The sequence below is a fragment of the Larus michahellis genome, chromosome 7, assembly GCF_964199755.1.
Source record: "Larus michahellis chromosome 7, bLarMic1.1, whole genome shotgun sequence".
Classification (NCBI taxonomy): domain Eukaryota; kingdom Metazoa; phylum Chordata; class Aves; order Charadriiformes; family Laridae; genus Larus; species Larus michahellis.
In genome coordinates, this window is record NC_133902.1 from 17739353 (window position 1) to 17752708 (window position 13356).

Sequence of the window (13356 nt, forward strand, 5' to 3'; positions counted from 1 at the left end):
ATGACCAGTCTGTAGCGTTTCTTCATGTCAAACCACAAGTGTTCTGAGCCGTGTTTGATTTAAGCAGTTGGGTAAGGCTCTTCAGAGGAAAGCCACAGTAGTAAACACTGCTGACCCTTCCAGGCTTGTATGGATTTTTAAAGGGCCAAGATGTAGATCTGGAAGCGTGAGCTTCTCGTGCGGTTGGTGAAGCAGAAGGGCAGGTTGGTGGGAGTAATATATTTTAAGAACAAGCAAGCAGGAAAAGTTCTTTTGGAACAAAAAGGAGAATGGGAACCTTGTTTGCCTTAACTCCAGAAGAGGTCAAAGCCTGTTTTCTGGAAAGATGAGTTTATTGAATCAAGATCAACTTCCTGTAGTGGAAGCTACGCCATTAGCAATTTTTAGGTAGCTAGATGTCCAGGACTTTGCTTGGTGAGCTTCAACACTCCTTTGCCTGCAGTTTGTCTTTAATTATTCACTTTTGCCCAATGGTTTTAGAAATCACCCTGTCTACGGACTGTTTCCTGGTGCCCGTAATGCGTGAGGTGGGCGCATCTCCGCACCCTTCCGTGGCAGGGCGTTTGTCTGGCACTGTTGGCAGATGGCAGCAGAGTCGGGAGGGGAAGGGATTTATGGCTCCTGGAAACACAACTTGCCCCATTTCAGGGCTCTTCAAGTTATGTTTGCAGAGGGATAGGTGTGAGGAGTGCGCCTTGCTGCTTCCCCAAAACGGCAGGGCTTTGTTGAGCAGGACTCAGTGAATCAGCACGATGGTTTTGGGGCTGGAATGAGGGTTATGTGGAGTTTGAACTGGCTTTCATACAATGTTATGCACAAGAAATACTGAAGAGCACTTGACAGCTGTCAGGGGTAACACAACCCCCTCTGAAATGACAGACCACTGGTGTGATAGCCTGATTTAACTAGACGGTCTTTAAGGTTCCTTCCAACCTAAACCGTTCGATGATTTTATAGAGTGCGTGCACTGAAAAATATTTATCAGCATCATAAAGGGCAGCTTCCTTTCAAGAACTCAAGAAATCATTTTAACCCTTCCTCTTAAAAAAACCACATCTTGGGCTCCGAGAGTCAAAGTTTCAGGGTTGGGTGCTTTGTGATTTCTTCCCATGGTCACTACTGGGAGGAACAGCCGGACAATGGCTTGTGCCAAGTCAAAGGTTGCAACAATCCTGGCATTGTTTTGCAGAGTTGTTAAAAGCCGAACTCCGTGCTGGTGGGTGACAGATAATAACTTCTTGTTCCAGTCAGGGTAGAGTGTCAGGATGCACAAATTAATTTGCCCGGCAAAAATAGGAGTTTAATCTTGGCAATCTAAATTTCTGGAGTTAACGACCTTGGATAAGAACAGAAACTGTGCTGCTACTCCATGTCTACATACTGGTGGGGATGGGGGGACAGCTTTGATTGCTCCAAGATGTTGGTTTTCTGTTGACGGTGAAGCCAGAGATCAGGGCAAGTGTCACTCTTAATAAAAGATTTTCTTGAAACATTATTAAAATACATTAGTCATTCAGACCGTGGTAGCACAACACACTAGACAGAATACTAGTTGCCATTTCAGTACAAGCTAAATTAAATATCCAGTGTCTTCTGGGAAATAATTAACTTTGTTACAGATATTTGACATTTCAGAGAGGTTAGTATCTCTAGTTAGAGATGCTTCTTGGTGTCTTTTCTGAAGAAAACAGGCTTCCAGAAAATACTTCAGTCTCCCTTAAAGATCTTTCTAATTAAGGAGATTTGTTGCTGTTAAATAACAAAGTAAGTATTTCTTAACAGCTTTTTTTTGGAAACCAGTTGGGGTTTATTTGTTTGTTTAAGTGGATCTGTACTATATATATATATATAAATGTAGATATCCAGAGTTGGCAACAAGAGCTTTTATTGAATTAACTTTTGAACCAGCAAGTGAAGCCAGACTGGATGGGGTTGAATATCCTGGGACGTAAGTCAAAGACAAGCCAGGCAAGTAGTGGCCTCCAGTGCCTGTTAAGGCCGTGTTGATAGGTAACAAGAATATATAGATAGTATGTAATTTTGAAGGCTGGCGGGGTAGGATGGCTGAGCTGGGCCCTGGTGTTCGCACACACATTAGTCACCGCGTGGAGGCCGCGCTTGGCACTGCCCAAACCCTGCTGATGATAACGTTCTGGAATCCTCAAAGACAGCGCAGCACCACGAGGAAGCAGGCTGGAGCCTAATCGATGCTAAAGGACACACTTGGATGTATCAGGACCTCAGCATCACTGGGAAGAAAGTCCATTTGTTTAAAGAGAAGGAAAAGGCATGACACGTAACACATTAAAATGGATTATTTCATCAATAGGTTAATAGAAAACCAGGCTGCGAGTTCACTTCCTGCTCATACGGCCGTACTCTAACGTGCCATTAAAGTGTGACAAATGAAAAGAGACTGGGAAAGGGTCTTTATGTACTGGAGAGAGTCTTTCCTTTCCGAGGGTTGCCAAACCTCGATTTTGCCTATTTATATGTAAATTTTTTTCCGGAAAAACAAGTTTTCTGCTGGAAAATTGTGCCTGTCTAGTTTGCTGGTACCTGTTAAACATGTTGTAAAACTGAAGATTTTTTCATCTTGAAGGATGCACACAGTTAAGATATTTTTAGATTTGATAAACTTTAATTGTTAGTTAGATCTAACGTAGCCTTCCAGATGACGTTATCTATTTTAATTTCAGCGCGATGCATTCTAAAGAATGTCACTCTGATAACCATCCCTCCATTTTCCCTTCGAGTATATGGCATTAAAGCCTGTGGATGACTTTATTAAAGCAGTATATAGCTTAACAGTCTAGGGTGTTTAGGCATTTCTCTTCCAGCCTTAGCTCTTTAGCTGAAAAATGAGCTTTTTTGTTAAAGATTGGAATGACTTCGCATCATTGTTCCTGTTCTGTGGAGGCAGCCGTTTGGTCTGAGTTTCGTGGGTCGTTAAAAAAGTTCTCTCGTAAATATAGAAAGAAAAATTTGTAAATGGTTGCATTGCAGCACTCGCTGTGTTTTGCAATGTTCGTGGCATCCTAAAGGGTAAGGAGTACCTGTGGTGAGAGGGAGGATGGTCTTACCCCAGTTTGACTGTATGAGTTTCTTCATAATGTACTCCAAGCTGAACGGGAGTGGAAGACTGCTGGGTTTTCATACACATCTTAGAAATGAATCGTAATTAACGTAAGCGATAATGTCCTTTTTAGAAGTCTCAGGCCCAAACTCAAGGCTTTCCACTGTCAGCGGGCAGGAGGGCTGGCTCACCTGCTAAGAATGGTGGCTGAGAAGGAGGTCTGGGTGCTCTTCCACTCGTCCCTGACCCCAGTGATCCCTTCCTTGAGCTCGTAGAACAGATTTTACAAAATAGTTGCACGCCAGGCAGTGCTGCATCATTATTTCTTGACTAGGTAGGCTTGGAAAACCTGTAGAGATACCACTCTTAGCAGATACGCGGTTTCCTCCTCGGCTGTGGGGATGTCTGTGGGTAAAGGAGAGGGGACGTCTCTGTTATTTCGCTGGAAGTTGCTGGTGGGTGCCAGCAGTGTCATGGCATACTGGGATGTTCCATGTGGTTCCCGCCCGGTGAAACTCAGGCTAAACATTTTGTTGATTGAACCTGCTTCTCACGCTGTGAATTCGCTCTGGAGGCAAAACACGGCGATTTTAAACAACATGAAAATGTGCTCTCTCCTAATGAGCACGGGAATGGAGTGCTTTTCAGCAATATTTTCTGCTAATTGTAAAACGGCGGCTGGGAGCTCAGAATCTGGAAGTTTGGCGCAATTCTAATAAAGCGAGGGTGTTGCCTCTTACATAAAGAATATACTTTTTTTTTTTTTTTCACTTTCCAAACAAACACTTTGATTTTGCAGTGATTTGCCTGGGGGAGGAGGGGAGGACCACAGACATCATTTGCATCCATGTCTACTTGACACTCTGCGAAATAATTAAGTAATGCCTCTGAGCTCAGTGCTACAAATAACACGCTGTTTTAACGATTTAAGGCCTTTACACCATCACCTCAACTTTTTACAGGGGATGATGTGAAACAATGTTTTAAAGGTGTGCTAAAGGTGAGCTACAGGTGATCAATATGGGCTTTTGGAGGAAAAGGAGCTCTTGCCTGGCTGTGTTTTGTTATTAATTAAGTCGCATTTTACAGTAGCTGTTTTGTCTAGCCGTGTAGCCTCTGTACGAATACCTCCTTACTTCTACTGCTCTGTTTTTGTCTATTCCAATAGCCGATCCGTTTAATCTTGTCAGATTGTGTCATGTTGTAGAGACTTAAAAAAATATCCCTCTTGATAAGAGGCTTTCCGTATCGTCTGTGGATTGGAGAGGCTGTATAGTCCTGTGTGCGTTTTCTGTGCGTAGCTCTTCACGTGTTAACAGGCTCGTTGCTTGTATTTTACTTCACATGCTATTTTGATGTTTCTTTTCTCCCCTTTTTTCATTGATTCCCCCCCACCCCCACCCCCACCCTCCTTTTTCTTTATTTTTATTCTATTCTCTGTTTTTTTTCTCTTCCCCTTCTGCTCTCTGGACGCAGCCAAACGCAAAGCTTGGAAACTAAACCGTGTTGGTAGCCTGCGAAATATATACAGCAGCAGCAGCACCAACACCGAAGGTAACAAACCCACCCGTTTTAGATGAACACCTCCTTTCTTACCCCCCCCTTTTTTTTTTTAACCTGTTTTTCCAAAAATCATCCTCCTCGAGTCTCTCTCCCTTCCCTGGTGTGGGCACGGAAATCAAATTTGCCCAAAGCATGCGTGCTTTCATCTCGTGTTTGCAGAGTCATTCCAGTTGGTCTTTTCATCTTTTTGTTTGTGCGTTTTATTTTGCCATTCATGTTCCTTTCAGCTTACTTAAATTTTGACCTTTCCCTCTAGTCGTGGATTGGTGATGTTTAAATTACTTCAGGAACCCATTTTCTTCTTTTATTTATTTTTTTATAGAGATATATATATTTTCCCTTTCTCCATGTGGGCACTCAATGTAATATTTCCCAAGTTATTACAGTTTTTAAAAGTGTTAGTATCAGGTGTAATGATCTGTAGCCAAATACAATAGTGTGCCGTGACATTTAAGTAACAGTCTTAATTTGTTTTGTGCAAGCCTTCTCCATAATGCTCTTTGCAGCTCTAATCCAAAGGCGAGACAGTGCCGGGTCATTTGCATGTGCTACTCTTGCTTGTAAATTCTGTATATTGTTGTATTTCTAAAGGTCACCTGGTGCCAAAGTTCACAAATTGACTTACATTGCTTTTTTTCCACCGAAGACAGCCGTCACGGCTTTTGTATAATAGCACATTGAATTTTTTATATTTATATTTTTTTCCCCCCCTCCGCCTTCATTTGAACAACACAATTATAAACTTCCTTCTTTTTTTTTTTTTTTTTTATTTTTACAAATGTCAAAGGTCAGAATTACTTGGAAGCCAGGCAAGGAGAGGGTGGGGGGCAAAAACCCTCCACCGTCTCCAGCAGCATGTAAGAGGGATGCTGTAAGAAACAGGGAATGCAAAATAGGTCACAACTCAGTAATCTCAGTATAAAAGGGGGGGGATTTTTTTTTTTTTTCTTCACTTAAGCGCGAACCAAATGGGTCAAGTAATCGCAAGCGCATGCCCTAACACTAATTGACTTATTTTGGAATGATTATAACTGTAATATTTTTCATAATGTCACTGTTTTCTGGGCTGTTGATTTTAGTGATTGCCAAGCGGTGGCATTAAATCTCTTGTAAATTTTAAATTGCATGCTATTTCTGTAAACAAGTCCCTCTGTTCACATCCTGATCATTAACCTTTGGTGATTTATATCACCGTCCTTTTTTTGCACAATTACTGCTGTATTGCTGTCGGATGCCTCGCTCTGGCTGCCAAACAAAGTGTACGTAGGAAAGAAAAAGTGTGATTTTACTGCAGCTTGTTAAGGAAGCTTTTTTTAATTATAATTTTGTTTTATTTCGCAGTGTAAATGCAAAAATTATTGCCTTTTAGAGTAATAGTTGCGAAACCGTCTATTTTGAGCCTTTTGTTACCTTTTCAAGTATGAAGTGTGAAATATGAAATGAGAGAAAATGGTTGTTGGACATGAACAAGTGCAGGTTTCTTTTTTTTTTTCAATTTAATAGGAAACTAACTAGATACTTTTAAATGATTTGTAATTTTGTATGTATTTGCTGTTTTTTGTTTCCTAGCCAGGTTTTTCTTCCAATCCGTGTGGAGGCATGTTTGTTGTTACAGGTTTACTGCTTGAGAATCTTGTGATTTTATATCTCTACCTGTTATTAAATTGCAACAGGGAGACAAGTATAAAGAATTCCCTTGTGTTTTACAGATAAAGACTTAATTTTTTTAGGGCCTGCCTAGTTTGAGGACTCTTTTATCTTACTGATCAAACTGGCTATCAAAGGCACCTTGGGTAACTGTATGGGAACATGTTCCTGATGGCCATGGTCCAAAGAGTTTTGAGACGTATCATCCAAACGGAATTCTGAAATTAGGCAAATGTATCTTTTTTTTTTTTTTTTTTTTTGGAAGTATCCCCACAAAAAACTTGAACAAAGTTCAATGTTCTCCATAACTTTGCATCTTTGAGCTGGTACCTTGAGCCTTTGTGTGGAAGCTGGGATGGCGAGACATGCAAATGTCGAGTTAATGAGCATTGTAAGTATTAAAAGCCACATGTTTAGATAATTATGCCTTCAAAGAGGAGAACGGTGATAGGAAATGACAGTCCAGAATAACAAATCTGCTTTAGTCTTTAGCGCATGTTTGCTCAATTGCACGTACACCTTTTTACAGACCAGAAAGATTCCCATTGTGTACACTCCGGTTTTTTGAAAGCTTGATCTAGAAAGCAGCCTCTTTGAGAATTTTTAACACTGGTCCTGTTATTTATTTATGTTTAGCAAAATCCAATTAAGAGGGAGAAATCCGCAGCTCAGTCTTTTGTAGCAGCCTGGCAGCAGCAGGTGTATGGATGGTCCTCCTGCGTGGTGGGTCTCCCATGCTTACGCGGGGCCACCTTTTGCTGTGCACTATGCAATGCTCAGAGTCCTCCCTGAACGTGGCTCCGCTCTCTTGGCTATTTGATACCAAAATTACTGTGTTACTGCTGTGTCTGTCCTCATCACAGAGGAGCGAGGAAGGGCAGAATCTACGCCAAGGTGGCCCGGGTGTAAGATCACCCCAACTTCCATGGGCAGAGAGAAGCAGGACATTGTACAACTATATGTCCGCTGCTGTTCCTTCATCAGTTTTGTATGATTGGGTAGGTTTAGATTAGACATTAGGATGAAATTCTTTACAATGAGGGTGGTGAGACACTGGAACAGGTTGCCCAGAGAGGTGGTGGAGGCCCGATCCCTGGAGACACTAACAAGGCCAAGTTTGCTGAGGCCCTGAGCAACCCGATCTAGTTGAGGATGTCCCTGCTCACTGCAGGGGGGTTGGACTAGATGGCCTTTAGAGGTCCCTTCCAACCCAACACATTCTATGATTCTACAGTTGCAAGAAATTTGACTTTCTTTAATTTTAGAGTTTGCCTAAAAGTCTTAGTTTTCAAATGTTGTGGAGTTTTTTCTGAAGGGAGCCACTGACAAATGCAAAAGCCCCACGTGCTCCTTAGTGCAGGTGGCCAGGCTTTAAGCAATCCTTTGGTTCTCCAGGGGAAAAGGATGTAATATCAGCGTGTTATACTTAAAACAGACCCCGCTGTGATTTTAAGACAAGCTGGAGTCGCTTGTGCCTGCTGTCATAGCATTATTGTTAAAATACAGAATTATTTTTCCTATATCCACACATTTTGCAGCACAGCAGAAAGGAGTGTCTTTATGAAATTAAATGGCTGCGCTCTGCATGCTTTGGTTTAACATGCGTAAAGAAATTAATTCCTGATTTTTCCACTCTTTGTGGTTACGTATGTGAGGTGCTGATGAGGGCTGCATCTGAGTTGCCAGGCTCTCATGGAAAACTTCTCTTCTGCGTATTCATTAACTCCCAAACTACCTTTTGATTAAAAGTTAGCAATGTCGTTGCTGCCATTGTGCCTGTGCAGAAAGTTCGTTTTGCTAACAGTGGCGGTTGGAGGGGGGAGGCTCTTCAGAGCACCCAAGATAAGCTCTGCCCAGTAGACTCAGCTTCGCACCACCTCTCGGTTAAGCAAACTCTTCAGCTTTGAAACGCGTATCATTTAAAAAGTAAACCGCAGGCTCAAGACACGTTAGGAAACACCTAATGCGAGTCTAGACTCAGGTAGAGTATGAACTGAATGTAAAAATGACTTCATGGATTTCTTCAAGCCGTGTTGGCTTGACATCCAAATAAAACAAGTACATATGGCAGGGGGAGCTTACTCCCTTGAGCTAGAAACCGGCCTTTCATCACCAGTTTGTCACTCACGGGTAGCGATATAAAACGGTACGGCTGAAAAATTCTTCCAGTGGAAAACAACCTTTATCAAGAGCTGTGGGCAACCGATAGCAGAGCTATATTGTCCTGATAGGGTTGATTTTCAAAACTAATTAGATTTAGACACTGGGTTTGGAAAGGGGAGAGAAGTATTAGCATAGCCATGCCCAGTGGGACATGGCACAAATATTTCCTTAATTGAGGCTGCTAATAAACATACTTATCTTCCAACTTACAGGGATAATTTACACCAAATGGCAAAAGGTAATGATAGTTAACATTATATAGTATGTAAATAATGCACGTCTTCGTTGTAAACAAATTTTATATTGTAAACATCTAATGTTGATTGCTAGGGCACCTCAGCAGTTTTTCATCCTCATCCTTTTGACAAGATGAAGGGTTATTAAGGAAAAGTGCTTGAGCAGAAGCGATTTTTGCGAGAGGGAGGAGAGAGCGTGATAAAAAGGGAGTTTAAATAGGTCTCAGCGTTACTTGAGGCAGGCTTGACTAGGTTTCAAGCCGTAACCTCAACTCTTGAAGGTGCTTTAGGGGTGTTTGAAATACATCATTGAGAATCTTTTGGTTCTGCACTTGACTTCTTGTTTCTGGAAGGTGTTTCCTGTGTGAGTGGCATCATCCACCAGGCGAGCACAGTGAGTTACTGTTAATTAGCAGCGGCATCAGGATCCTGTGATGGCAACTATGTTGGGCAAAGATGCAAATGCACAATCTGGCATTTAGTGAAAGAGGCTGGTTGGCTTGGAAGTCAGAAGATCCAGTTTTATTTCTGATTCTGGCAAAATATTCCTCTATGCCTTATGCCTATGAGAAATGCCTTAAGCCTGGCAAGTCCTTGTTTTCATACCCATGGAAAAATAGACTTTTTGTTTGTTTGTTTAAAAGCAAACTTTAGGGACGGGTGTAATTTCTGACCGTAGAGTGCCTGGCGGAGAGGGACCCCTGTCTTCTGTTGACTTCAAACTGTGCTTGTGGTTACCCACCATCGGTGCAAGATGTCGGTGGCTATTTATGCAATTCTTAATATTGAGAATAAAACAGAATCACAGAATGGTTCAGGTTGGAAGGGACCTTAAAGATCATCCGGTTCCAACCCCCCTGCCCTGGGCAGGGATACCTTCCACCAGCCCAGGTTGCTCCAAGCCCCGTCCAACCTGGCCTTGAACCCCTCCAGGGATGGGGCAGTCACAGCTTCTCTGGGCAACCGGTTCCAGTGCCTCACCACCCTCACAGTAAAGAACTTCTTCCTGATATCCAATCTAAATCTACGCTCTTTCAATTGGAGGTTGTTACCCCATGTCCTATCACTACACTCCCTGATAAAGAGTCCCTCCCCATCCCTCCTGTAGGCCCGCTTTAGGTACTGGAAGGCCGCCATAAGGTCTCCCTGGAGTCTTCTCTTCTCCAGGCTGAACAACCCCAACTCTCTCAGCCTGTCCTCACAGCAGAGGGGCTCCAGCCCTCTCATCATCTTCGTGTCCCTCCTCTGGACCCGTTCCAACAGGTCCATGTCCTTCTTGTGGTGAGGGCTCCAGAGCTGGACGCAGTACTCCAGGTGGGGTCTCACCAGAGCAGAGCAGAGGGGCAGAATCCCCTCCCTCGACCCGCTGGCCACGCTTCTTGTGATGCAGCCCAGGATGTGGTTGGCTTTCTGGGCTGCAAGTGCGCATCGCCGGCTCATGTTGAGCTTCTCGTCCACCAGCATCCCCAAGTCCTTCTCCTCAGGGCTGCTCTCAAGCAGCTCAAACACGTGGGAAGTGGAAATTGTGAGCAAAGTGATATATGCACACCATTTAGACCCGCTCTTACAGGATGCCAAGAGGCGTAACTGCTTCTGGACATATGTTTTCCCTACATTTTAGTAGACTTAGTTGAGTTCTCTGGAACGAGTTACAGACTAATTGTATCCTGTAGTTATTTTCAGTGTAGTTCTCTAAGTCTGATCTCTGTTACAGACCATAAACACAGGCATTGGTACGGGAATGCAGTCAGACCATGCCTAAATGTTTGTTTTCCCTTGCACAATCCTTTGCTTCTAAGAAATTGTATATTTTGTTTTCCGTAAGTGGGTGGGCTGTAGCAATGTCTGTCCTTTGGCAGAGCAAAATAAATGTTAATTTGGGTTAAATGCAGTAATTTTGCTATGAAAAGATATTGGTGAAAATGGTATATGCAGCATAAACAGTGATAACCGTGTAGCTTCTTGAAAGTGGTGTGGTGATTTTCCTAAAAATCACTTATGCTTTAGGTTCCGTATCATCGTAATCTTATAATTTCAGCTCATTTCCCATCCTAGCCACCCCTTCCCACTTAAAAAAAAAAAAAAAAACAAAAAAACCACCACCAACATTTTAGACATCTCCTGTTGATAATAACTTCCAAATGGAAAACAGTTGCAGCTGGTTCTTCACACTTTAACCCTTTGTCTGCTGGCCTTCCAGGAAATAATTGATGACTGGTTGTCCCATTAACCTTTTTTTAAAAAAAAAAAAAAAAAAGTTTGACAGCCTGGACTTGTGTAATGAGGAGGGATTCCTAGTGAAATCAGGTTGATGGCTGAGTTGCTTACCCCTGAGGATGCAAAATTAGCCCCACAGGACCTCGTCTGCATAGAAACTGGACACAATTAGTGTAATATCCGGTGTTATTAATGTAGTTTGGAGTAATTGGGCAGGTTGATTTCGACAGGTTGATGGTGCTAAAATACTATTATAGTGGACCTTTCTATGAATAACTGTTAAACATGGGAAACTGTTTAATAAAATTTTGTGATTGGGCTCCCAGGGATTTAAATAGCACAACCTATAATTTTTCCGAAGAGTCAAACTGAACATTTTCATTCTGCTGCCCGGATTTTCCTGTTCGTGTATGCGGTGATTAAGGATGTAGGCATTTGCTACTCATCTTTTGTAGGCACTGCCCTGTGGGTGATGTGGAGCAGGCTGTTGCTGCCTTTGTTTCACACTTGTGCCTACGAAAAAAATTCGGTGTGTTTAAGCAGAAACTGTATTATTGAACACATCTTCAACTGGCACAGTTGCTTTTCATCTGAGTTTTTTAGGGAGTAAACCTGAAGCTTCAGTGGATATAAGAGAGTGCAAACTTGTATGTTCTTAACGTATCACCAGCGAGGAACAAGTTTTCGGCTAATTGACTGATGAACTGAAAATGTCTTTCCAGCCCAGCCTTAAGACACCCTGCAGCCCTCGTAACCCGCGGCAGGGCTGTACCAGGACAGACTCACCGGCATCTTACTTGGACTTTGCTATCCCGAGCCACAAAGGCTGTGCGAGGTCTTTACGGCTTTTGTCACGGTGTCAGCTGGTCACAGCAGAAAAGGTCAGGAGATGAAAAGCGGGAGGCTCTCCTTTGGGAAGAGGAGACTTGGTGTATAAAAGAGCGGCCACGGGGAAATGGCTGGAGGTGTTTCCTGAATTGGTCTCCGGTCGCCCGAATAGCTGGGTTTGTGTCCTCTGCCATAGGTCTCCCGTAAGCAGGGGAACAACTTTGTGTAGTGTTTCTGGAAAACAAAGCTTGCAGAGGTACTGCTGCAAGGACAGTATTTCAGCCTCGCTTTTAAAGGGTACGCTGGCTGAATTGCTGAGTTTTTCTCATAAGCCCTTCTTGGGCAAACCAGCTTCATGTCTATGATAAGGACTAACGGCAGACAGGAGGACTCACTGATGCTGCATCTTGATTCTGTATATTTCTTTTAAGGTCTGGAATTGTCAGTCTGGAAAGTCACCCAGTATTTAAATGCAGGTGTGAACTGGTTCAGGATTAGTGCAGAGAGACTCTCTAAAGATACGCCGTATACACTTGTTGAGTATTAGTTATATACCACATATACTTGTTGAGGTGTTAGGTGTTGAGAAGTCAGCCCTCCGCGTGTGCTGGAGAAGTCTCTCGTCGTGCTCTTCTGTGTCTTCGCATCCCTGCAAGGCCTCCTCCCTGCCTGAGAAGGAGGTGTGGGGAAGTTTTAACTCAAGGTGGCAAACTGACCCTTTTCTCTGATAGCCAACTCCTTCGGCTTATCCCAAGCCTTCGGCTTATGTCAGAGCGGTAGGGTGTATGGTCAGGGGGGAGAAATGTGCAGGGAAAAATGGATGCAGCCTGGAGCAGGGCTGTGAGTGGAGAAGGGCATGAGGTGCAGAAAACGGAGCAGGGCTGAAAAGGGCCTTTGTGTTACTGCACGTTGTAACAATACACGTATCTCAGTACCACGTACCCCGAGTAATTCACCTAGACGGATTTTCTGAACATGTAATGACCAGCACTTGGAAATCTTCCTTTAGTAAGACTTCAAGAGTACAAACTTTTATCACTTAGAAGCCACTGAAAAGCCTAAGAAGGATGAATTTCCTAAATTGGACTCTACAGGGGGCTGCTTCAGGTGGGATTTGGTTTTTCACGTTCTCTTCCTTCACCTTCCTTCCCTGTTTTCATCAACATATGCATAACTGGACATGCGTGTACCCTCCCCACTGACCATATGCCATACCACTTCTACTGGAGTAGCAGCCCACAACTGTGTTGTCTTGTGGGAGACAGCACACAGGACTGAGCATCATTTCCTTTATCGTCGAGTAGAATCGTAGAATCATAGGGTTGGCAGGGACCTCTGGAGATCGTCGTGTCCAACCCCCTGCCAGAGCAGGGTCACCCACAGCAGGTGGCACAGGAACGCGTCCAGGCGGGTTTGGAATGTCTCCGGAGACAGAGACTCCACCACCTCTCTGGGCAGCCTGTGCCAGGGCTCTGCCACCCACAAAGGAAAGAAGTTCCTCCTCATGTTTAGGTGGAACTTCCTATGCTCAAGTTTGTGCCCATTACCTCTTGTCCTGTCCCCGGGCACCACTGAAAAGAGCCTGGCCCCATCCTCCTGACACCCACCCTTTCAGTATTTATAAGT

The 13356-nt window shown here is 43.4% G+C and overlaps 1 protein-coding gene across 18 annotated transcripts in view; it reads left to right on the forward strand.

The window, feature by feature from the left end:
* Window positions 1-13356, forward strand: part of AGAP1 (ArfGAP with GTPase domain, ankyrin repeat and PH domain 1) — a 385263-nt gene that overhangs the window by 321372 nt on the left and 50535 nt on the right. For 9 of the 18 annotated variants that reach the window (XM_074595890.1, XM_074595895.1, XM_074595889.1 and 6 more), the window contains one exon: window positions 4553-4630. The exons of the other annotated variants lie outside the window; for them this stretch is intronic. In XM_074595890.1, the coding sequence (XP_074451991.1) occupies window positions 4553-4630 (78 nt within the window). The remainder of the gene's footprint in view (window positions 1-4552; window positions 4631-13356) is intronic. 18 annotated transcript variants of the gene reach the window in all.